The following is a 26,015-nucleotide window of genomic DNA, read 5'->3' on the forward strand; positions in this document are numbered from 1 at the left end:
TTGGTGGTCTCTCTGTGTCTTCTACCGCCTCCTTTGTGGTCTTGCGCCCCCTAATCTTTCCGTGCTTTACCTCCTCCCCCCACCCCCCGCCTCACCAAAGTTTATTCAGGGCTCACATGATCCACCATCAACCCCCTTCTGGTAAAACGACCTAAATCCCGGATCACTGCTCACCTGTACTATCCTGCATGTGGAATCAACTTCCGCATCCTCTTCGATGTCATTCTATCATCCAGGTCTTCAACACAGCTGTTCAGCACCATCTCAGATCCTCCCCAATCCAAAACCATGATATTTTCTACCCTCGTTAAACCCACCCAAATCCCTGATAATTTTCCAATTTTTCCACCTTGGAGTTTCCTTCTCCATACATGCGTGTTTGGTGTCCTGTTTTTGTCTGTTATGTCCTGATCCATTTAGTGTGCTAGCTCTTCCAGGAGTCTCAACTATGTGTACAACATGTCTCCTCAGCTTTGCCTTTGCGTAAATGCTTTAAAAAACGGGGCTTTCCATTTCCTTGGCATAGTTGTGATGGCTAATCTATGGAGCAAGAACAAAAAAGGATTCCTGGGAGAACCTGCCCTCTGTGTGGGGATAGCCAGTGTTGCAAGTTGGTGTTTTATGTTGCAATGCTCTCATTCCAATATGCAATGTTTTGACAAATCTGCTGACAAATTGCTCCCCTCACTGCTAATCCTCCCCAGGGAAAGTCTCATTTCTTGACTAGTATTATTTATTACAAACGAGCAGAGTACCCGCCCTACGGGCGATCTTGTTCCAAGCGTGCAACACATTTTTCTGCCATCGGATATTTTCTGCTGACAACTGCTTTGACTTGAATTTCTTGCTGATTTCCTTTGGTAATATTGCTCTTGCTGATTTCTGTTCAACTTAGTTGTTCTTGGTTTTTGAGGAATCTCAATTTTCCAGAAAACAAACAAACATCAAACATCACCCTAGCTAACAATACCCACAACCAACCACACCCCCTCTTCCCCTCCCCTCCACCATCCCCTCACAATCCCCCATCAAGCATCACCCTAGCTAACAATACCCTTAACCAAACCCCACCCACACCCCAACCCCTCACAATTCCCTATCAACCATCACCCGAGCTAACAATACCCACGACCACCCCACACCCTTTAACCCACTCCACCATCCCCCCACAATCCCCCTTCAACCATCACCCTTGCTAACAATATACCCATGACCACCCCACACCCCTTAATCCACTACACCATTCTCCCACAATCCCCCTTCAACCATCACCCTCGCTAACAATATACCCATGACCACCCCACACCCCTTAACCCACTCCACCATCCCCCCACAATCCCCCTTCAACCATCACCCTCGCTAACAACATACCCATGACCACCTTACCCCCTTCCCCCAGCCCCTCACATTTCCCCGTTAACAATCACCCTTGCTAACCCACGGCCACCCCACACCCCTCACCCCACCATCCCCTCACAATCCCCTATCACCCATCACCTTAGCTAACAATACCCACGACTCCACCCTCCCCCCCCCCCTCCACCATCCCTTCACAATCCCCCGTCAACCGTCACTTCGGGGTCTAACAATACCCAAGACCACCCGGCAAGCCCCCACCCCCTTCATCATCCCCTTGTCCCCAATCAGTATCGGAATCCGAGCTCGCAATGCACAGTTTCTCTATGTACCGTCGCCGGCAGGATCACGGCGAGTTCACAATGTGACGTCACTGGCAATCTCGAAAATCGACAGTCTCTCGTTTTTTCTGGCATTTTGTGGTTGGTGAATAAAAAGAATTCCCTTCAAATTAGACCGTGATTAATGATTGCCAATGGTTTTTCAGAAAATAAAATTGCGTTTGGGTTCCCTTTTAAGGGTATTTTGGGTCTTCAGTGTCTCTTCAGTCTTTTGGGTCTTGATGGTCTTTTGTGTCTTCAGGGTCTTTTCAGTCTTTGGAGTCTTTTCATTCTTTGGTGGTCTTTTTATTCTTTGGAGCTTTTGGGACTTAAAGGATCTTTGGGGGCTTTTGGATATTTGGGGTCTTTTCAGTCTTTTGGATCTTTGGGGTCTTTTTGTTATTTTGGTATTTGGGGTATTTAAGGGTCTTTGGGTTATTTTGGGACTTCAGGGTATTTTGGGTCTTTGGGGTCCATTGGGCCTTTGGGTCTTTTTGACCATTTGAGTATTTAAGGGTCTTCAGGGTCTTTTTGTCTTTTTGGTATTTTGGGTCTTCAAGGATCTTTGGGATGTTTGGGTCTTCAGGGTATTTTGGGTCCTCTGGGTCTTCGGGGTCTTTAAGGGTCTTTGGGGTGTTTTGGATCTTTAAGGGTCTTTGGAGTATTTTGGGTCTTCAGGGTATTTTGGGTCCTCTGGGTTTTTTGGGTCTTCGGGGTCTTTAATGGTCTTTGGGATCTTTAAGGTCTTCAGTGTCTTTTGGTTCTCTTGGGTCTTCGGGATCTTTAAGGGTCTTCGGTGTATTTTAGGTCTTCTGGGTCATTAAGGGTCTTTGGAATATTGTCTGTCTTTGGGGTATTTTAGGTCTTTGGGGTCCATTGGGTCTTTTCGGTCTTCAGGGACTTTTAGGTCTTCAGGGTCTTTTAGGTCTTCGGGGTCCTTTGGGTCTTCGAGGTCTTTTCAGTCTTTTTAGCCTTTTGGTTCCTCTGGGTCCTTTGGGTCCTCGGGGTATTTTGGGTCATTGGGGTATTTAGGGTCTTCTGGGGTCCTTGGGGTCTTCTCGGTCTTGAAGGTCCTCGGGGTGTAGAGTGGGGGGGGGGGGGCAGAGAGGTCTTTTGGGTCCTCTGGGTACTTTAGGTTAAGTATTTCAGGTTACATTTGTGGGTGGAGTTAGGTCAGCTGTCCAACCAATGGGTGAAGTGCGGACATACATACATACATACAAACACTTGCTCCATTATATATAGATAATTCATCAGACATAATCCATAACTTTGTAACTATTGTAATGCTCTGTTTTGTGTTGAGTGTTGTTCACCCGTCATTTTGACGGCCTTTTCCCTTAGTTGACTGCTAATCATAGTTGTTAAAGAAATATTCACACATACCTTTGCCATGGTAAGATCGTCCTTCAACAAACCTATTGGTGGACGTCAAATATCCCAAATTCAAAATTCCAGCCTGAACCTACAGGGAGCACCGCATTAGCGGAACTACCACGTCCCTTCAAGAACTGATGCCAACCCGCAGCCACGTAATGCAGACAAACGACAACAAACAAACCTGTCTCCTCTGAAAGCCAAGGGCATGGAATCCTTTGGGAACCACAAAATACAAGCGCCACTCAGGATCCATAAGATGGAAAGCTCATCCAGCATTTGTCCCAAGAAGCTCAATGTCATGTGGAAATATGCAGAGAAGCCGCCTGGGAAGAGCAAAATACCAGGTTAGCACTCAACACTATTAGGTGTCATCACAAACTTTCATTTGTTTTCTTTGTCCGCCACTTAATTTTTCGCTGTTGGTGACAATTACAACTAGAAAGCATCTGAAATTGCAAAACCCGTCTATGTCTGCTTTGTAGACAGACTTCTTCTTCCGTATGCTAAACATGATGAAAACAGCTAAAAACAAATACGAAACAATTGACGATTTTAGGCGACCTTGACGTTTTGAAATCAAAAGCAATAGGCCTCAGTGACCCAATATGCAAACACTGTTCAAATTTCAAGTCAATCGGATGAAAATTGATGATTTTACGCAACTTTGACCTTTGACCTTTTGATCTAAAAAAAATAAAGTCAGCTTATAGCTTTTGATTTGTAAACCAATTAATTGCCCCAATATGCAAATTCTAAAGATTTCAGGTGAATCGGATGCAAATTGAAGATTTTATGCAACCTTGACCTTTGACCTTTTGATGTAAAAAAAACCAAGTCAGCTTATAGGTTTTGATTTGTGAACCAATTCATTGCCCCAATATGCAAATTCTTAAAATGTCAAATCAATCAGATGAAAATTGATGATTTTACGCAACCTTGACCTTGACCTTTTGATCTAAAAGAACAAGTCAGCTTATAGCTTTTGATGTGTGAGCCAATTGATTGACCCAATATGCTAATTCTACAGATTTCAGGGTAATCGGATGAAAATTTATGATTTTACGCAACCTTGACCTTGACCTCTTGATCTAAAAGAACAAGTCAGCTTATAGCTTTTGATTTGTGAACCAATTCATTGACTCAATATGCTAATTCTAAAGATTTCAGGTGAATCGGATGCAAATTGACGATTTTACGCAACCTTGACCTTTGACCTTTTGATCTAAAAGAACAAGTCAGCTTATAGCTTTTGATTTGTGAACCAATTCATTGACCCAATATGCAAAATTCTTAAAATGTCAGATCAATCGGATGAAAATTGATGACTTTACACAACCTTGACCTTTGACCTTTTGATCTAAAAAAAAAAAAAAACAATCAGCTTATAGCTTTTGATTTGTGAACCAATTCATTGACCCAATATGCTAATTCTAAAGATTTCAGGTGAATCGGATGAAAATTGACGATTTTACACAACCTTGACCTTTGACCTTTTGATCTAAAAGAAGAAGTCAGCTTATAGCTTTTGATTTGTGAACCAATTCATTGACCCAATATGCAAAATTCTTAAAATGTCAGATCAATCGGATGAAAATGGATGACTTTACGCAACCTTGACCTTTGACCTTTTGATCTAAAAAAAAACAAAAAACAATCAGCTTATAGCTTTTGATTTGTGAACCAATTCAGTGACCCAATATGCAAAATTCTTAAAATGGCAGATCATTCGGATGAAAATTGACGATTTTATGTGACGCTGCCCTTTGACCTTTTAACCAAATTATTAATTTGTCTTCTCCATATTCTCATAATAAAGCTTTGTTGAAAATTTGATGACAAAACTCAAATGGTCGAAAAAGTTACGGCTCGGACAGACGGACAGAAGTGATGGCAAAACCCCGTGTCCGCTGCGCAGGGGACGCGCTAATCAAATTGTTTGTCTTGTGACACGTGTGTGATACATCATTATGATCATGAGTTTTTTGTGAATGTAAGTTGTCTCGTCCACTATGTTGTGGATCACAAAAAGATCCAGGAATTTCTTAATAATCGCTCTCAGTGATCTTGTCTTCAAACAGTTACCCATCCTCTACCTATCAGGTACAGGTGGGTGTTGCTCCTCATTCCCTACCACTCCATCTTGCCCCTTTCCATCCTCCCACAAGGACATCTTTGCCTTCCCAGGAAATCCAAAATGCACCTCTAGTCCAAAACACCCACCTGCGCCTGTAGCCATTGTTTATTCATTTGATATTGTTTAATCCGTTTTATTCGATTAACCCGATATCGATGACGTCTTTAATCACACTCACCCACGACCGTCATGGAGAGCCACAAGAGGTGGATGTGCCACGAGGAATTGGAGGCGAAAGAGCGCGAAAGGTACACCATGAGCGGGGGAAGCAGGAAAAACACCACATTGCTCACCTGTAGGGGTGAAGGGTCATGGAGCAATTGTTTATCTAAAGTTTTTAAATCAAAACGCACAAACACGTGTGGTGTGTGTCAAGAACGTTCGTTTTGGTGTCATTTTCAATAAAACAAATTGACAACACGTAAAGTTACGATTTGTGAAGAAAATCGGATTTTTACCTGGTACAAAGTATATGTGTTATGCGCCATCGATGGATTTGCGCTATCGACCGATCGCGCTGCGCTATCAATGGATCCATCGTTAGCACAGGCATCAATCAATTGCGGGAGGGGGAGGAGGGGGCGGGGGAGGAGGAGGGGGAGGGGGACGGGGAGGAGGAGACAGGGGGGGGGAGGAGGAGGAGGAGGAGGGGGGAGGGGGTGAGGCGGGGGGAGGGAGGAGGGGGGGAGGGGGGTGAGGCGGGGGGAGGGGGGAGGGGGCGAATCAGTAAGTGAAAGATGGGGAGGAGGGAGGCGGGGGGGGAGGAGAAAGGAGGGGGGCGAATCAGTAAGTGAAAGATGGGGAGGAGGGAGGCGGGGGAGGAGGGAGGAGGGAGGAGGGGGGCGAATCAGTAAGTGAAAGATGGGGAGGAGGGAGGAGGGGCGAATCAGTAAGTGAAAGATGGGGAGGGGGCGAATCAGGAAGTGAAAGATGGGGAGGGGGAGGGAATCAGTAAGTGAAAGATGGGGAGGGGGCGAATCAGTAAGTGAAAGATGGGGAGGGGAGGGGGGGCGAATCAGTAAGTGAAAGATGGGGAGGAGGGAGGGGGGGCGAATCAGTAAGTGAAAGATGGGGAGGGGAGGAGGGAGGAGGGGCGAAGCAGTAAGTGAAAGATGGGGAGGGGGGCGAATCAGTAAGTGAAAGATGGGGAGGGGGGCGAATAAGTAAGTGAAAGATGGGGAGGGGGGCGAATCAGTAAGTGAAAGATGGGGAGGGGGGCGAATAAGTAAGTGAAAGATGTGGGAGGGGGGCGAATCAGTAAGTGAAAGATGGGTGAGTGAATGAGTGAGTGAATGATTAGAGGTAATTACACCCCATGTAAAGTTTTGACCTTTCCAACATATTTCAACATACAGCTTTTTTTTTCTTTTTTTTTTTTAATGTATACTGAATCGAGGCTCGTGAAAGAGCTAACATTTACTTCACAAACAAATCAACCAGACAAACAAAATATATAAAAAGAGGGAGCGGAAGACAAGATGGGGAGAGAAGGGGAAGCACACAAACACTTGAGAGCACACAAAATTTGAGAGCAGGGAGATGTGTGGGAGGGAGAGGGCTTGAGGGGAGGAGGTGTGGGAAGGGGGGGGGGGGTGGGAGAAGTATAGAACACAAGGACACCAAGGACTTCCAGGAGAGAAGTTGGTATTTCAAAAAAGTGGAATTGGGGTGAAATTAGCAGGGGTAGAAAATATCAAGGTTTTGGATGTGGAAAGATAAGAGATGGTGGTGAACAGCTGTTTTAAAGACCTGGAGGGTGGAGTGGGATTGAAAAGAGTGAGGGAGTTTGTTCCAGAGGCGGGAAAAAAGAGGAATGAAGGAGTGAAGGTGAGCAGAGAGTCTTGATTTTGGCAGTTTACCCATAAGAGGGTTGCAGGCAGATCTTGTGCGACCTGTAGGAATATTTGCGGGACAGAGCCCAGAGAGAGCTGGGGGTGGCAAGGCCAGAGAGGAGTCGGTAGAAGACGGAAAGCCTGCGGTGAGTGAGTGAGAGGCCCTTGGAGTTAGCTTCATCGCGGGAGATTCCATCATATTTGATCTTCATTTCAACAATATTGATAGATAATGGTGAGATAATATAACAAATATCATGAAACATTTACATTTTGTAGTGCATTGTATCTATCTATAATTCCAGTAATCTCTGTGTGTATGTTTGTATGTTTGTATGTTTGTATGTTTGTATGTTTGTCTGTGACCGCTGTTTCTCGACAACCACGGGTCCGATATACTTGAAACTTGCCAGGTATATTGCTGGGGACCTGAGGATGTGCCTTTTCAAGGTTTCATATTAATCGGACAAGTAGTTACCGAGCTATGGCGATTTCTTTACCAAACTCCACAAGCCGTTCGCTTTGGACCAAACCATTTCATGTAAATAGAGGGGGGGGGATTGTCACCGTACTCGCAAGCCGTTCGCTTTGGACCAAACCATTTCATGTAAATAGAGGGGGGGGGGGGGGATTGTCACCGTACTCGCAAGCCGTTCGCTTTGGATCAAACCATTTCATGTAAATAGAGGGGGGGGATTGTCACCGTACTCGCAAGCCGTTCGCTTTGGACCAAACCATTTCATGTAAATAGAGGGGGGGGATATAATTTTAGATATATATATAGTACGGGCATGCCCTAGTAATTTAAATTCACATAAATGCAAATTTCACATGTGGAAAAAGTAAGTACACCCCTACATTTATCACTACTTCAAATACCTAAAATTAGAATCAGGTGCACCAGCTCAGGTGCAAATGATTAGAACATCGTTAGAGAGGATCTTGGAGGAACCTGTCTTATTTAAACCTCAGACATTTAGTTTGGTTTGCTCTTTGTTGTTGAAGTGTGCGACGTCACCATGCCTAGATCAAAAGAGCTCTCTGAGGCCTTCAGAAAGAAGGTTATAGATGCCTACGAGTCTGGGAAGGGATTTTAAAAGATCTCCAAACAATTTGAAATCAATCATTCGACTGTCCAAAAGATCATCTACAAGTGGAGAAGATTCCAAACAACTGCCAACTTGTTCAGGCCAGGCCGCCCCAGCAAGTTCAGCCCGAGAGCAGATCGTAAGATGCTGAAAGAAGTCTCTAAGAACCCCAGAACGTCATCACGGGACCTACAGGTAGCTCTTGCCACTGTTGATGTCAAAGTGCACGTATCCACCATTAGAAAGAGGCTGCACAAATTTGATCTACATGGGAGGTGTGCCAGGAGGAAACCTTTGCTGTCCAGAAAGAACATCAGGGCAAGACTAAAGTTTGCCAATGAACACCTTGGCAAAGACCAGCACTTCTGTGCTCTGGACGAATGAGTCAAAGGTAGAGCTATTTGGCCACAGTACTAGAAGACATGTTTGGCGAAAACCAAAGACAGCATTTGACCCCAAGAACGTGATACCAACTGTAAAGCATGGTGGTGGAAATATTATGCTTTGGGGCAGGTTTGCTGCATCAGGGCCTGGGCAGCTCACCATCATAGAATCCACTATGAATTATTCATTGTACCAGAGGGTGCTTGAGGATAATGTGAGGCCATCTGTCGGAGAGGTGAAGCTCAACCGAAGGTGGACCTTGCAACATGACAATGACCCTAAACATACCAGGAAATCCACCAATGAATGGCTGAAAAGAAAGAAATGGAGGGTTCTGGAGTGGCCAAGTCAAAGCCCGGATCGAAATCCCATCGAGATGTTGTGGGGGGATTTGAAACGAGCTGTGCATGCAAGAAACCCCTCAAACATCGCACAGCTGAAATAATTCTGCATGGAGGAGTGGGCAAAAATTTCTCCCAGTCGATGTCAGAGACTGGTAGACAGTTATAACAAATGCCTACTTGTGGTTGTTTCTGCCAAAGGGGGCAATACCACCTATTAGAGCCAAGGTTGTACTTACTTTTTCCACATGCGAAATTTGCATTTATGTTTATTTAAATTATACAATGGAGTACAAAATGTAAATGTTTCATCATGTTTGTTATATTATATCACCTTTATCTATCAATATTGTTGAAATGAAGATCAAATAGCTGTATGCTGAAATATGTTGAAAAAGTCAAAACTTTACATGGGGTGTACTTACTTTTTCAAGTGACTGTATATACAGACTTGGCATTTAATATGGAATATATTTTTTTGTGGGGGTGAACTTACTTTTCAAGATGTCTTAGAACCAAAAGTTCATTGGAATTATGTTGAAATTATTCTAGATTTTGTTAATGTGACCTTTAAAAGAAACAAAAACCACATTTGACATTTCAAAACAAATAAATTGATCCTTGAAAGTGATGTAAACTGATATCGAACTCAATTCATGGACAGTACTGTGTTAAAGTTGTGTACGTTTTCCAGAAGTAACTCTTTATTTTGCACATTAGCCAAATGTTTTTTTAACAAAAACAAAAGTTAAATTACGACTGGGATTACAGACAGTAAAATTACAGTTCAGTACTTCGTGTAACCCCACGAGCATTCAGGAGAGCACGTACACGTTGAGGCATGCTGTTCACGAGATTTGCCAAGGTTTGGACAGGAATTGCTTGCCATGCAGTGACAATAGCCTGCTGCAATTCATGCACAGAGGTCGGCTGCTGGTCCAAGTGGTCGATTTGACGCGTTAATTCTGCCCACAAGTTCTCTATCGGATTCATATCCGGGGACATCGCAGGCCACTCCATATGCTCTACACCACGGTCAGCAAGAAAGTGTTGGATCATGCGAGCACAATGACGCCGTGCATTGTCATCTTGGAAGACAAAGTTTCCTCGAAAGGCTGCACGACAAATGGAAGCAATGTTTCTTCCAGAATGGCCCTGTACTTGAACTGGTTCAGGTTTCCATTCAGAACAACCAGGTCAGTTTAGCCCCCTGCATGAAAAGCAGCCCAAACGGTCACCCCACCACCTCCAGCTTGGACTCTTGGCACTATACAATCTTTGTTGTAGGCTTCATGCACTTGTCTGCGCACTCGGACGCGGCCATCTTGACGATAGACCAGAAATCTAGACTCGTCACTGAAGATCACGTGATTCCAGTGTCTTGGCTGCCATTGACGGTGCTCTCTGGCCCACTGCAATCGGCGCTGGTGGTGTTGTCTGGTCAGGCGTGGCTTTCTCAGGGGACACCTGGCACGATAGCCTGTTTGAACCAGTCGTTGGTTGACTAGCTTTCTGGATACAGGCACATTTGTCAGTTGCTGCCACTCAGCCCTAAGCCGATTAGCTGACTTGGTACGGCCATTTCGGGCTAACCGGTGCAGCTGGTGATCATCCCTCCTTGTGGTTCTGCGGGGACGTCCTGGCCTCGGTATTGGAGTAGGGACACCCCTCTGAGCATTTCGTTTCAGGATCTTTGACACCTGACCTTGAGTGATGACATACTGCCAAGCAATAGCACGCTCCTTCATGCCGTAATTTCGTAAAGCCACCACTCCATGACAAACAGCATTGTCGAGTTGACGGACCATCTCCAAAGGAAGCGGCAATAACTTTTGGAGACGTGCAGCAGTTGTTTTCCACTAATACAGAACCGAACAACCCTTGTATACCCGACTGTGAAGCCAATCGTCAAATGCACCTGTCCGTACATTTTGCCACGCCACCTGTGATATAATCCTGTTGTTGACTTCTTGCTGCGACAGACAATCAGTGACATGGTTCTTTTAACAAATAAATCACCAAAGTGTAAAAGAAACTCACCAGATTGATATACTGAGTTAAGAAAGTAAACCCAAGTCAAGAAAAAAAAAAAATCCATATTAAATGCCAAGTCTGTATATTGTTATGTCAGGGGGGTAGAGTGATATATAGAGCCAGGTAGATCTGAATAGGTATCATGCTTCGTCTGTCGCGATAGGGAATCTACCTTGTAATAAGTTATATGGATCGTCCGGATGTCGGTATAAGCTGTATTGCTGTCCCCACCACGAGGGAGCGGGGCGTGCTAAGTTGTACAGGGATTATGGATAAGATTCCTTTGTTCGTCGTCCCCTCTGTCGCCAAACCTGTGTCCATTATGGCAAAGCATTCTCATATAAACACTTAGATAGGTCCTCAGTGCGTAACAGTAATTAAATTCCCTTCCCTTTCAATGACCTTGGGAAACAGGCAGGAGGCCAGATCGGGGCACCGCCGCATGGGCCGCAGCCAGCCACACCACCAGCTGGGCTAGCAACGAGCCTCGAGCAAGGCTGGGAGCCACGCCCAGGAGGACTGTTGATTGGCCAGGGGGAGGGGCGAGAAACACCACAGGACGGGAAGCACTCGGCCAATGACAGGGCACCAGCGCAGCAGAACCTTTGAGAGGTCGAGAGACGAGGCGCTGGTTGGGGCAGAGCAAGGGTTGACGTCACACGCGAGGTGACAAAAGGGCTCGCTGGACGACATTTTGTCTCTCTTCGCGCTGGACCCCTTCGTATTGGAGATCTCTCTCTCTGTGCTTGAAGCTCTTGCTCGTTCTTTTTGCCTCTGCACTGGTGGTTGTTGGTTCGTCATCTTCGAAGCTTGGAGCGGTGCTCGGCCCTTCACGGTGCTGGGAGAGAGTTTTGGTGGTGGGAGCGAGGCTCGGTGCTGTGAGCGGGGCGGGTCGCTCGGGGCCTGGCAGAGCGAGCGAGGCGGACTGAGGGAGCCGCGTTGGAAGATGGACACACAGACTACAGACAGATAAGCCCGCACCACATTTCACAATACACGACGAGACATTTATTTTATTAATTCATTCCTTTGTTCGTTTCTGAAGTGAGGTGTGCGGGATCCCGATTTAGGACCTTTATTCATCATCGCGTTTCCCTGTCCCGACCTTTATTTCAAATAAACACTTGTATTATTTTCTTTTCCCTTCAAATCTTGTGTTCGTTTGAGTTAATCCCCTGCAGGATTGGAGCTGCCGTCGGTTCACGATAGGTAAGCGCTTGCCGCCTCTTCTCCTTCATTCTTTCACCCGTGCTTTTATAGCCGAATCTGTGTTTGATCGTCGCCTCCATTAAAGCCGTTTGAGCAATCCGCGAGCCCTGGTATTAACCGGAGGGTATTCGCGCGACATTTTTAATATATATATATATATATATATATATATATATATATATATATATATATATATATATATATATATATATATATATATATATATATATATATATATATATATATATATATATATATATATATATATATATATATATATATATATATATATACAGACTTGCCATTTAATATGGAATATTTTTTTTTTCTTGACGGGTTTAATTTCTTAACACAGGATATCAATCTGGTGAGTTTATTTTACAATTTGGTGATTTCTTTGTTAAAAGAACCATGTCACTGATTGTCTGTCGCAGCAAGAAGTCAACAACAGGATTATATCACAGGTGGCGTGGCAAAATGTACGGACAGGTACATTTGACGATTGGCTTCACAATCGGTTATATAAGGGTTGTTGGTTCTGTATTAGTGGAAACCAACTGCTGCACGTCTCCAAAAGTTATTGCCGCTTCCTCTGGAGATGGTCCGTCAACTCGACAATGCTGTTTGTCATGGAGTGGTGGCTTTATGAAATTACAGCATGACACAGTGTGCTATTGCTCGGCAGTATGGCATCACTCAAGGTCAGGTGTCAAAGATCCTGAAACGAAATGCTCAGAGGGGTGTCCCTACTCCAATACCGAGGCCAGGACGTCCCCGCAGAACCACAAGGAGGGATGATCGCCAGCTGCACCGGTTAGTCCGCAATGGCCGTACCAAGTCAGCTAATCGGCTTAGGGCTGAGTGGCAGCAACTGACAAATGTGCCTGTATCCAGAAGGCTAGTCAACCAACGACTGGTTCAAGCAGGCTATCGTGCCAGGCGTCCCCTGAGAAAGCCATGCCTGACCAGACAACACCGCCAGCGCCGATTGCAGTGGGCCAGAGAGCACCGTCAATGGCAGCCAGGACACTGGAATCACGTGATCTTCAGTGACGAATCAAGATTTCTGGTCTATCGTCAAGATGGCCGCGTCCGAGTGCGCAGACAAGTGCATGAAGCCTACAACAAAGATTTTATAGTGTCAAGAGTCCAAGCTGGAGGTGGTGGGGTGACCGTTTGGGCTGCTTTTCATGCAGGGGGCAAAACTGACCTGGTTGTTCTGAATGGAAACCTGAACCAGTTCAAGTACAGGGCCATTCTGGAAGAAACATTGCTACCATTTGCTCGTGCAGCCTTTCGAGGAAACTTTGTCTTCCAAGATGACAATGCACGGCCTCATCGTGCTCGCATGATCCAACACTTTCTTGCTGACCGTGGTGTAGAGCATATGGAGTGGCCTGCCATGTCCCCGGATATGAATCCGATAGAGAACCTGTGGGCAGAATTAACGCGTCAAATCGACCACTTGGACCAGTAGCCGACCTCTGTGCGTGAATTGCAGCAGGCTATTGTCACTGCATGGCAAGCGATTCCTGTCCAAACCTTGGCAAATCTCGTGAACAGCATGCCTCAACGTGTACGTGCTCTCCTGAATGCTCGTGGGGGTTACAAGAAGTACTGAACTGTAATTTTACTGTCCGTAATCCCAGTCGTAATTTAACTTTTGTTTTTGTTGAAAAAAAATTTGGCTAATGTGCAAAATAAAGAGATACTTCTGGAAAACGTACAGGAGTTTAACACAGTCCTGTCCATGAATTGAGTTCGATATCAGTTTACATCACTTTCAAGGATCAATTTATTTGTTTCGAAATGTCAAATGTGGTTTTTGTTTCTTTTAAAGGTCACATTAACAAAATCTAGAATAATTTCAACATAATTCCAATGAACTATTGGTTCTAAGACATCTTGAAAAGTAAGTTCACCCCCACAAAAAAAAAATTCCATATTAAATGCTAAGTCTGTACATATATATATATATATATATATATATATATATATATATATATATATATATATATATATATATATATATATATATATATATGTATATATATATATATATATATATATATATATATATATATATATATATATATATATATATATATATATATATATATATATATGTGTGTCAGAATTTTGAACGAGGAACAAATCCCAAAAAACACACATTGATTGCTTTAAACCTATATAACTTTGTCCCAAATGTTCCGAATTAGTACATTTAGGTGTCATCTTGTAGAAAACAATCACGGCTTTCAGAAAATGTATAGTTTTATATACTTTTTATCAATTATCTACATGTTATAAGCCTCTGAACCTCAAAAAATGGTGAAAAAGGGCATTTTTTTAGTATTTCGTTACCCTTCAAAGCCATGCATTCATTATAAAAGCCTTCTTCAGATACTTTTCACAGCTGGAATAAAAGTAGATCTATATAACTACTCTACTGAATGTGTTTTTGTGTTACTCATGTCAGTTCCTGAGTCACAGCTCCTCCTCATATAGGATGAAGCAGATGAACCGTAACGTAAGAGATATTTATATAAGCCCTGTTTTACACATATCAGGGTGTTCCATAGTTCTTCTTTAGGGCGCAACAAACAGCACTTATACGTATGTATTAACTCTGTAAAAATCATTGACCTCCTTTGTTTCTCTGAGACACAACAAGCTTGAGTGTGAATTTAGAAACCATAACGGTCTCTTACGTTACGCACCGGTCATGCTCCCTGTAAGCCAGGTAAGTGCATATCGAAGTGAAATATACCATCAGACCATCACATTAGCTTGAATTCAATGCCATTTCAAAAGATCGGGACGCTCCTGGTGCGTTAAGTACGCAAAACTAGCCGAAACAGCATCTTCGGGAAGAAGAGGAAGGAATTCATATATCTTATTTTGGTCTCTTACGTTATGCTAACAAGGAAGGGAAACTTTGACCATGAATAAAAACGGAACCTCTGGGCCGATTGGTGTCAGTTTGGCTGCGTTTGATAGCCCAGGCTTAGGGCTTTAAGGATATGAAGGTGATTTTTAGCTATTCCAAAAAAAAAAATTTGACCCCTGGGAGGCCCAAATGTACCTCGTTCAAAATTCTGACATATATATATATATATATATATATATATATATATATATATATATATATATATATACCCTGCAAAAAAAGAAACGCAAAAGTAATTTTAGATGTATATTTTATATATCATATAAATAATCAACAGATGGTAATCGATTGTTCAAAATTGGCACACATCATTCTCATTGACCCAGGTTCCATATGGCACACATGGAACAGTAGATTTTCAAGGTGAAGGTCATCTGTGCTCAATATCTTGTACGGCTACCATTAGAGTCCAAAACTGACTGGCATTGTCGTCCCATGGCAGCAATCAGATCCCGAATTGTGGCCTGGTGAATGTTCACCCACTCTGCCTGCAGTGCTTGTGCCAACTGGCGGGGTTCTGTGGTTGTTGCTGACGTGCTCGCAGTCGTTGATCCAGTGCATCCCATAAATGTTCGATTCGGTTTAAATCTGGAGACCTGGAGGGCCATGGCAGGACCTGGATGTTGTGATTCCTCAAAAAGGCTTTTGTCAGTCTTGCCGTGTGAGGTCGGGCGTTGTCTTGTTGGAAAATGACGTTCGCTTGTTGCATAATGGGCAGGACGTGTGGCCGAATAATCTCATCCGTGAGTCGTGGCATGTTTTGGCTGTTCACTTGCTGTAAGATTGTGATGGCATGCAAATGAAAACCCAACGTTTTTATAGCCCAACAAGTGATGTTGCACATGCATGTCATGTTGGTGTGTTTCGGCACCAGGCTCTCACGTGGTTGTGTTTTTGCGATTGTTCCATCTTTTCGCCAAATTTCTGCAGTACCTCATTCTTTCCACACAAATCAATCCCAATCCATGCAGAAATGACCAATTCATTTTTGGTATTAATTTTGTATGGATATCGGCAACACTCTTGTCAGATATTTACGATTTTACTACTTTTGCGTTTCTTTTTTTGTAGGGTATATATATATATACAGTATATATAATATCTATATATATATATATATATATATATATATATATATATATATATATATATATATATATATATATATATATATATATATACATACATATACATACATATATATACAGTATATATATATACACAGTATATATATATAGATATATATATAAACATATATATAGATATATATATATAAACATATATATATAGATATATATATAAACATATATATATATATATATATATATATATATATATATATATATATATACACATATATATATATATACTGTATATATATAATATATACGTCTCTATATATATATGTCTATATTATATATATATATATATGCATACATACATATATATATATATACTGTATATATGTATATATATATATATATATATATATATATATATATATATATATATATATATATATATATATATATATATATATGTATATTACTCATGCGAATGTTGAAAATGTAAAGTACAACGACAGTAAAAAGTATCTCTGATGAAAGAGCTCACCGTGTTATAATATTCTGCAATCACAGGAGAGTATTTGAAGTTCTCTTCACACCAGTCGATGGACGAGCTCTCGTATGCGACGATGCTGGGCATCCTGAAACGAGAGCAGATGTTTCTTGGTGAAAGACCTTCTCGGCCCCAAAAAGCTCCTTCAGGTTCCTCGAGCTCCACTCGATGGGAATTGATTTTCCCAAATGCCACATAAAGCTGAATTGTCACAACCTATCCGGGAATACCTGTTTCTCTACACCTGATTTTCCTGTTCCAGATACTGACATTCAATGCTCGATTGGTCGAGGTAAGCCAGAGGCTTTTAGAAGAGCTTCCACACCCAGGCATGCGCTGGTTGTGGGGAAGCATGAGCGGCGAACAAAGTATGAGGAGGCATCGATAAACAGCGTCACCACCTGTCGCACTGTACGAGTTATCTATCAGGTGATAAGACAAGTAGCAAGGTTGAACCACTATAAATCGCAGGTGTAGTGGAATCATTCACTGCTCTGCTGGTTTTTGGGGTTTACTCAGACTGACATCAAATGAAGCACAATTTGTGAAACTGGCACCAAGGAAATTCTAAATGACTAGAAACCATCTGGAATGAAAATAAAAACATCCATGTCATTTCGGTGAAATACTGCAACCTTCTCCGATGTCCTTGGCCCCTGTTATCATGCCAGGAAAATTAAAGACAACAAAAATTAAATTATGCAGGTATGAGCAAAATGCTATCAAAAGAAGGTACAAAGCGCGCCTCCCTTTATAAGGGATCGTTTCTCTGTATGCAGCTTTAACATGGTGACTGAAAATACGGTCTCAGCTTCGACTGGACGAAATCGGCTGCTAATTTCAGAAGTAAATGCTCTGTATCCCCATTTTGAGTTTTATTTAGAAAACCCTCGAAATCACGTTGGTGTCTGTCCGTCCGTCCGTCCGTCTGCCAAAAACGTGTTGGCGCTCATACCTCACGGACTATATATTGAAACTAGCTGAAACTTGGAATATTCATCGGTCAATATGTCTAGTTAATGGCTTTCGAAACAAATTCCACCTAAGTGCGATCGTTTTTGCTTTAAAATTAAATATATATAAATATATATACATAAATAAATATATAAAAATATATACACACTATAACTTTTCAAAATATGATTACACAAAACTAATGTGCTGTCCCAAGAGCCTAATGGATCAAGCACCGGACTCCCAAGCTGTGGATTGTGGGTTCAAATCCCATCTGTGTTGAATATTTTTACCCCTTACTTTTTGAAGTCTTTTATATCGTCTTTAACCCTTTGAGTACGGGATTTTATATTGATAAAAATACCCCAGGTACGGGATTAATTTGGCATTTTGGTACAGCAATGCAACCACGTACTGACGATCTATTTATAGGTATAGTCGATGACGTGTTGTAACGTCATCCGTACACAAAACTTTTTCGCGGGTTGCGGCACTGGACGTCATCCGTACTCAAAGGGTTAATAAAGAACAAATAAACATCTTGTACAATGAGAAAATGCATTTTGTTCGTATTGAAAACGTAACTATTCTTAAATCTGAATTTCAGCGTCATTATGAGTATTGTACCATATCAAATTGCTTATTGTTTGGAAATCAAGGGATGAGGCGCAAGCCGCCCCTTCCTTTTTTTGGGACGGTTTTTCTGTCGGCAACTTTAACATGAGGCCTGGAAATTGGTTTCTCCGCTTTTACTGGTATATTATACTGTGTATATATATATATAGTGTTGCGGATATGAGGATTGAGTTTTTTTTGATTGTGTTGTATTGTATACCAATTGTTGTGAATATTGCTTTAGTCTGGACCCTCCTGCCTCCAGTGTTGTATAAAGGTCAAAGGGCGTTCCCGTAGTTAGTTCCATAAAGCATACATGAAGGACACTATAATATCCCTGTTCAGTAGTTTATTTCCTTATTCTGTGTATTAGGTTAAGGCTTTGTCTTCCATTAAAATGACACTCCATTGCACCAAGTGAAATAAGATAGAGTCCCTTCATTCCCCATTCCCACTCCCAAAACTTCCATTGCCAAGCCTCAATTTCCAGCTACATCCCCTCCAAGTCTCCATTGCCAACTGCACTGGGCAGTTTGCCAGTTTGTTACAGCTGCGGGTTGTTTTCGCTCCAAAACCACCATTGAACATGTGCTCGGGTCGGGGAAAAAAGGCGTGCCCGCCCGTCGTCATCAAGGGCGGAGCCAGAGGGTCGCGCGACCAACCAGGGCCGAGGTGAGCACACCGATGGGCGTGTCCTGAAGGCCGGCGGCTTGATCGCCGGAGGCGTTATAAAAGCGCGCGCGCAAGGTACTGCGTAAGATGATCCAGGAGAACAGAGAGAACCAACTGCGAGAGAACATTAAGGAGATCATCATCCAGGGAAGCACAAAGCCTGTTGTAGTCCTGGCAAAGCACGCGACGTCCACAGCAGCAGCAGCAGCGGCGGCCACAGCAGCAACAACACTCAACAGCCGCTTGGGGCCTGGACGGCGGTTTTGAGCAGGGCCGCGAAGGAACGGCGGCTGCCAAACGCGTCGGTCGTGCTGCAGTACCAGTGGACTTTCCTCTCCCTCCAGCCATCCACCTCCTGCCTTCCATCCTTTTTTGGTGTACGTGAGTTTGTTCTGTTTGTTTTGTCCCTGGGTATTTAATTAAGCTCGTATAAGCTAGCGTTGCACTGTGTCTCTAAAATCTTCTGTATATTATTTTATTATCTTTCCTTCTTCCTTGGTTATTTTGAGCCTGTATATAGTAGGAATAAATTTAGTAGTATTTTCAACCTTTTTTTTTCGTCTTCTTCTTCTTCTTCACATCCGTGTCGCTTTTGTCTTTTCCATATTGAATAGCTGTGGCGCGATCCGGCCAACGTTCGGGGATCGGGTTAATCGGGGTAACTGTTAGGCCGCGGTGCCATCCGCTCGGCAAACCAACATCCTTATCCGCGGGCTGTAACAATATATATCAGATAATAATTTCAGTTTTCCAGCCTAATGAGTGCACGTAATGACGTCACTGTCACGTTTGGTTGATATTTCCGAATGGACCGACCCTCGGGGTATTCTAAACTCCTCGTCTTAAGGTTCCACAGTGGTGGACTGGAGTGCTAGAGCTTCATGATTATTGGGATGTGGCATCGCCGACCAAAAGCCAAAATCCAATATAATTTATTTTTATGCGTCCGCCGACAAAGTCGCTATAGGCATTATGTTTTCGGGTTTTCCGTCCGTCCGTCCTTCCATACGTCCGTCCGTCCCTACGGGCTAAACCTCGTTTTTCTCAGAAACCATATGGCAAAGATCAGAGGTCATGTTAAGTTACATTTACTTCGTTACCGCGATAACTTAAGAACGCCTGAAGGGATCTTAATCAAAGTTGGTGCAGGTATGTACAATGAGGTAAAGATGAACTGATTAGACCTTGGGGTCACGAGGTAAATGGTCATGTTAAGTAAAATGTATGTTGCCACGCCAACTTGTGAACAAGTGATGGGAGTTTGAGCAAACTTGGTACAACTATAAGTACATATGATGCAAAGTTGAACTGTTTGGATTATGGCATGAACAGATCAAAGGTGAGAGGTCATGTCCGTTAAAAATGTGACAAGGCAGGAGACGACGATGGTTCACGAGCAAGCGGTATTCAATGACAAAAGACGGACTATAACTGAAACAGGCCCGGACTGGGGGGTCGGGGGCCCACGTGGCAGGTGTCGCCCCCCGACATGCGGTGTACATGCCTATTTACAAAGGGCCCCAATGCGCTGCGTGCACAGGCCTTTAAGAGCCAGCTCTACGTAATTGTGTGTGGTGCTGGCCTGGAAATGTCAAAACGAAGGTTACTGACCTTGAAATGAGATAGAAAATAATGTATAATCAGTTATGAGGTTAGTTAGCTACACAATACCGAAAATTCGGTTTGATTCCGACAACTTTGAAAATTTGACCTTTGTGACCTTCAAAGGTCAAAGGTCGAAGATTCTGAAATTTGTTGGAAATTTGTTGTATTTCATGATGTATGTGATAATATAAGATCATGTACGACATTTCACCCTATCACCGTGGTTCTTAACCTGGGTTCGACCGAACCCCAGGGGTTCAGTGAGCCAGTCTCAGGGGTTTTTTTTTTTTTTTTTTTTGTATACTGAATTGAGGCTCGTGAAAGAGCTAACATTTATTTCACAAACAAATCAACCAGACAAACAAAATATACAAAAAGAGGGAGCGGAAGACAAGATGGAGAGAGAAGGGGAAGCACACAACCACAACATTTGAGAGCAGGGAGAAGTGTGGGAGGGAGAGGGCTTGGGGGCAGGAGGCGTGGGAAGGGGAGGGGAGGGTGGGGGAGAGGTATAAAACACAAGGGGACCGAAATTATCGGGGGTAGAAAAGATCAAGGTTTTGGATGGGGGAGGATAAGAGATGGTGGTGAACAGCTGTTTTAAAGACCTGGAGGGTGGAGTGGGATTGAAGAGAGTGAGGGAGTTTGTTCCAGAGGCGGGAAAAAAGAGGAATGAAGGAGTGAAGGTGAGCAGAAAGTCTTGATTTTGGCAGTTTAACCATAAGAGGGTTGCAGGCAGATCTTGTGTGACCTGTAGGAATATTTGGGGGAGAGCCCAGAGAGGGCTGGGGGGGCAAGGCCAGAGAGGAGTCGGTAGAAGACGGAAAGACCACCAACCTGCCTGCGGTGAGTGAGTGAAAGGCCCTTGGAGTTAGCTTCATCGCGGGAGATTCCAATGATTCTGAACGCTTTGGTTTCAACAGCGTGAAGACGGGCTAGGTGTGAGGCAGGAGCACCAGACCAGAGGGGAGAGCAGTATTCCATCGAGCTGCGGATGAAAGCCTTGTATGTGGTGAGGAGCTCAGGTGTGCCAAGGAAGGACTTCGCACGACGGAGGATGCCCAGTCGGCGACTGGCTTTGGAGGCCAGATTTGAAATGTGGTTTTCCCAGGAAAGATCATGGCAAATAGTGAGACCCAAAAGCTTGAGTGACAGAAGTTCTTGGAGAGGATTATTCAGAAAGTGGATGGGAGGGTTTTCCAGTCGGTCTTTTCGGAGAGACATCGTAAGAGTGTGAGATTTATCAGGATTGAAAGACATGTTCCATTTGTTTGCCCAGTCTGTGATTTTGTCCAGGTCTGCAGAGAGTGAGGAGGCTGCAGACTGCCGATCTGAGGGATGAGGAATGGAGCGACAGAGAGTAGAGTCGTCAGCAAAGAGATAGAGAGGATTTTCAAGAGAGTCAGAGAGATCATTGATGAAGACCAGAAAAAGCACAGGGCCCAGAACACTACCTTGGGAAACTCCAGCCTGAACAGGCAGAGGAGATGAGAGAAACCCATTCAGGGCCACACGTTGACTACGACCAGAGAGGACGTCCGCCAGCCATGCGTGGAGATTTCCATGGATACCAAAGGAGGAGAGTTTGGTGAGCAGAGCAGGGTGCCAGACCGTATCGAAGGCACGTGAAATGTCAAGGGAGACAGCTCTAATTTCCTGTTTGGCATTGAGGACCTCCATCCATTGTTGAGAAAGCAGAAGCAGCATGTCCAGAGTAGAGTGACCAGGTCTGAAACCAAATTGATGATCAGAGATCAAGCCATTGGAGAAAAGGAAAGATTTCATATCTGAAGCAATGATGGATTCCATGACTTTGCTGATAATTGGGAGAAGGCTGATTGGTCTGTAGTTGCTGGGATCTGTTTTTGCACCTTTTTTGTACAAAGCGGTGATGTTGGCTGATTTCCAAGCAGATGGCAGATTACCTTGAGCAAAAGAGAAGGTGAAGAGAACAGAAAGAGGGAGTGAAAGAGTGGAAGCACATGATTTTAGGACCCGTGGGCTGATGCCGTCAGGACCAGTTGCAGAATCAGAGTCGAGGGTTGACAGAAACTTTTCCACCTTGTCAGGAGGAAAGGACACAGAGTCCAGGAGCAGCTGGGTACGACTGGGTATGGTGGGTACAGAGAGGGATGGGTTTGGGACACAAGATTTAGAGGCAAACACAGAGTTGAGGCATTCAGCTTTTTCACATGCGGAGTCAGCCGTTAAGCCGTTTGAGGTGAGGGAGGGGATGGAGGGGGAACAAACACCAGAAACAGATTTGACCAGACGCCACCAGGATTTGGAAGAGGGAGACAGATAAGAGAGTTCGGTCTTGAGCACGGTGAGATATTGTTTCCTGGCTCTCCTGAGGGTGGACACACACTTGTTTCGGGCTTTGTGAAAGGAAATGAGATTTCCTTCCGTTGGATTTGCTTTCCAGGAGACGAAAGCAAGTTGTTTCAGGGCAACAGCCTCACCACAAGATTCCACGTACCATGGATGGGAGGAAGGGTATGACAACTGAAGACGAGATGGGATAAATCTGTGCATGAGAGATGCACAGATTCAGTTCTGTGGTTCAGCGGAGGTCCTCCGAAACGCATTGCAATGTTTTTGTTTTTTTAAAGTTTTGTATCAATTTTGAATCTATGTGTAATTACGCTTATTATTAATATTATTATTATTTTGCTATGTATGTTATGAACGAATGGAAATGTTATTTGTAATTGTATTTCCATCCCATTCATGGCTTCTCTGGTCTGTGTTTAAGATAAGTTGTTTCACACTGACTGTAGTAAGTTGAATCAATGGGCAACTTGCTAATTATTCTGTTGATGGTGCTTACTTGCTTACTTACTTACTGGATTTTGGACTTTGCAGGTGTTCGGAAATTCCAGTCAATAGCCTCAATTATCTTGCCGTGTGCCGTGCGTTACTTTGGAGTTACTGATTAATTGAAAAGTAAGTTGGAAATGTGTGTGGATATGCAGGGCGGGTTCAGAGTTATATTGAAGTCAAAAGTGGATGGTGATTATAAAATATGATTGAATTACTCAGAAAATTAGGTGGAGGTGATATAACTCCTTTGGTCACAATTCAAAACTAACAATTCGCAGTTTTCTATGTCATATTATAATGGGATTTCAGGTGACATAGAGTTGAGTAGATAATAAATCCCATCATCGTAACTATAAGTTATGTTTTCTTCATTAAAATTTCTCAGTTTTCAGAGGGGTACTGATTATATTTAAGCATGTTCCTTTTTAAATTTTTGTCATATAATTATTTGCCCGAACTCAATTAAGATCAGTTTGTTACTTTTTTTTTTTTTTTTTTTTTTGCAATATGTTGAGCAAAAAAAAGGAAGTGGTCGGAGGATTACGTGCGGTACGGGTTCACGTGTTTGATGGAACCGATGGGATCGGAAGTCAGCGTCCTCAATGCATGCTTTGCAATGTCAAGTTGAGCAACTCCAGCCTAGAACCAGCAACACTACAGGAACACTTCAAAAAAACTGCACGGCGAGGGGCAGTACAAAGACGCAACGCTGGATGAATTCAAATTGAAGAGAGTCCGATTCGACGCAGGTGCTACCTTGCCCACTCTCGGCTTCGTTCCAATTGACAAACCCATCCTCACCGCGTCGTATGAAGTTGCGTACCTGATTGCAAAGCAGGGCAAACCGCACACCGTTGGCGAGACACTCATCAAACCGGCCGCGTTGAAGATGGCCAACATCATGCTGGGCAAAGCTGCTGAAAACAAGTCTCTCGTTCCACTTTCAAATGACACCATCAGATGCAGAATCGACGACATGAGCGACAACATCCTCGCCCAGGTAGTTGCACATTTCGTCACAAGCCCGACGAAATTCAGCCTTCAACTCGACGAGACCACCGACGTTTCGAATTTGAGCCAGCTCGTCTTATTTGTGCATTATGTCAAAGGAGACGAGATCAAGGAAGACTTTCTATTCTGCAAGCCTCTCACAACAACGACGAAGGCAGCTGACGTGAAGAAGCTTGTGGACGACTTCTTTAGAAGCAACGGCCTCTCGTGGAACATGGTGTCTGCAGTTTGCTCGGACGGAGCTCCAGCCATGCTGGGATGCAACTCCGGTTTTGGAGCGTTGGTGAAGGCCGATGCACCACACATCATCGTCACGCACTGTGTCCTGCACAGACACGCGCTGGCATCAAAAACCCTGCCTCCAAAACTGGCCAATGTTCTGAAAATCGTCGTTGAAACTGTGAATTACGTGCGAAGCCGTGCTCGGAATCATCGCATCTTCAAAGAGCTGTGCAATGAAATCGGCTCTGAATTCGAAGTCCTTCTCTACCACTCTAACGTTCGATGGTTATCACGAGGGAAGGTAGCAAGCCGTGTTTTTGCCTTGCGTGTAGAATCAGCCCTGTTTTTGCAAGAACACAAGCATTGCCATGCAACGCACTTCCAAGAGTCAGAGTTCATCCTCGCCTTGGCGTACCTGGCTGACATATTCGACGCACTCAATCATCTCAATTGCCAGATGCAGGGTGGTGGAGTGAATGTCATCGAATCTGAAGAAAAGCTGAGCGCTTTCCGAAAGAAGTTACCATTGTGGAGGCGGCGAACAGAGAACGACAACTTCGCGAAATTGTCGCTACTGGACGAGTGCATGAGCGGGATCGAAGATGAGTCTGAAGTTGGAGGCACTGCTGTACCGGGGGAGCTGAAGCAAGCGATTGCCACGCACTCGGAAGAGCTGGGAAAGTCATTCGACGGCTACTTCCCCGACCAAGAGCAATACCCAGCATGGGTGCGGCAGCCGTTTACTTTCGACGTTGCAATGGCAGATGTCAACGATCAATACCTCGACGACCTCATCGAACTTCAGCAGAGTCAGACTCAACAACAACTCTTCGGCACAACAACGCTCTCAACGTCTTGGTGCTGCCAAATGGAAGGGTATCCTCACATCGCTAAAATTGCCCTTGAGATCCTCACGCCGTTCGTTACAACGTATCTCTGCGAGCATGCGTTTTCGAAACTGGTGAACATTAAAACAAAGAAAAGGAACAGGCTTGCATGCGAAAATGATTTGAGAGTGGCCCTTGCAAAAACAAAACCACGCATTTCCCAGATAGCCTCCTGAAAAGAAGAACAGAAAACGCATTAAGATGCAATTCTTCTTAATTTTTTGGTCAAATTTGAGGGGTTCCGCGAGTGTTCAGTGGGTTTCGTTAGGGTTCGGCGCCTTTAGAAAGGTTAAGATCCACTGCCCTATCAGGAAGCGAACAATGTATTAAAACCATCAAAATCGACTTTTCTAAATTTCGTGACCTTGTGACCTTGACCTTGGGGCAAAAATGAAAAATCGAGCTCCGTGGGGCTAGACACATGACATTAGCCTAACCAAATATCGAAACCCCTGTCAGATTCCACCAACTCCCTCGGAGAAGATGTGGCTTGAAATCGATTACCCCTAAAAAGACATCTTTTTCGGGTATGGCTCTGCCCACAATGGGCGCAATACGCCCACTCTCGGCAGGACACA

The 26,015-nt window shown here is 43.8% G+C and overlaps 1 protein-coding gene across 3 annotated transcripts in view; it reads right to left on the bottom strand.

Moving 5' to 3' along the window:
* The window catches only part of LOC137420816 (alkaline ceramidase 1-like), a 48,520-nt gene extending 31,448 nt beyond the window's left edge, over positions 1 to 17,072 (bottom strand). Inside the window, exons 1-4 of one of the 3 annotated variants that reach the window (XM_078772268.1) lie at positions 16,879 to 17,072; positions 16,643 to 16,736; positions 5,369 to 5,483; positions 3,238 to 3,379 (exon numbers count right to left, since the gene is read on the bottom strand). In XM_078772268.1, the coding sequence (XP_078628394.1) occupies positions 3,238 to 3,379; positions 5,369 to 5,483; positions 16,643 to 16,735 (350 nt within the window). In that variant the 5' untranslated portion in view covers position 16,736; positions 16,879 to 17,072. Of the gene's footprint in view, positions 1 to 3,237; positions 3,380 to 5,368; positions 5,484 to 16,642 lie in introns of all 3 variants that reach the window. The other 2 variants (XM_068106219.2, XM_068106221.2) reach the window with 2 other exon arrangements.
* Between the last annotated feature and the right edge of the window lie 8,943 nt (positions 17,073 to 26,015).

This window comes from Myxine glutinosa, chromosome 2 (genome assembly GCF_964187855.1).
Source record: "Myxine glutinosa chromosome 2, kmMyxGlut1.1, whole genome shotgun sequence".
Classification (NCBI taxonomy): Eukaryota; Metazoa; Chordata; class Myxini; order Myxiniformes; family Myxinidae; genus Myxine; species Myxine glutinosa.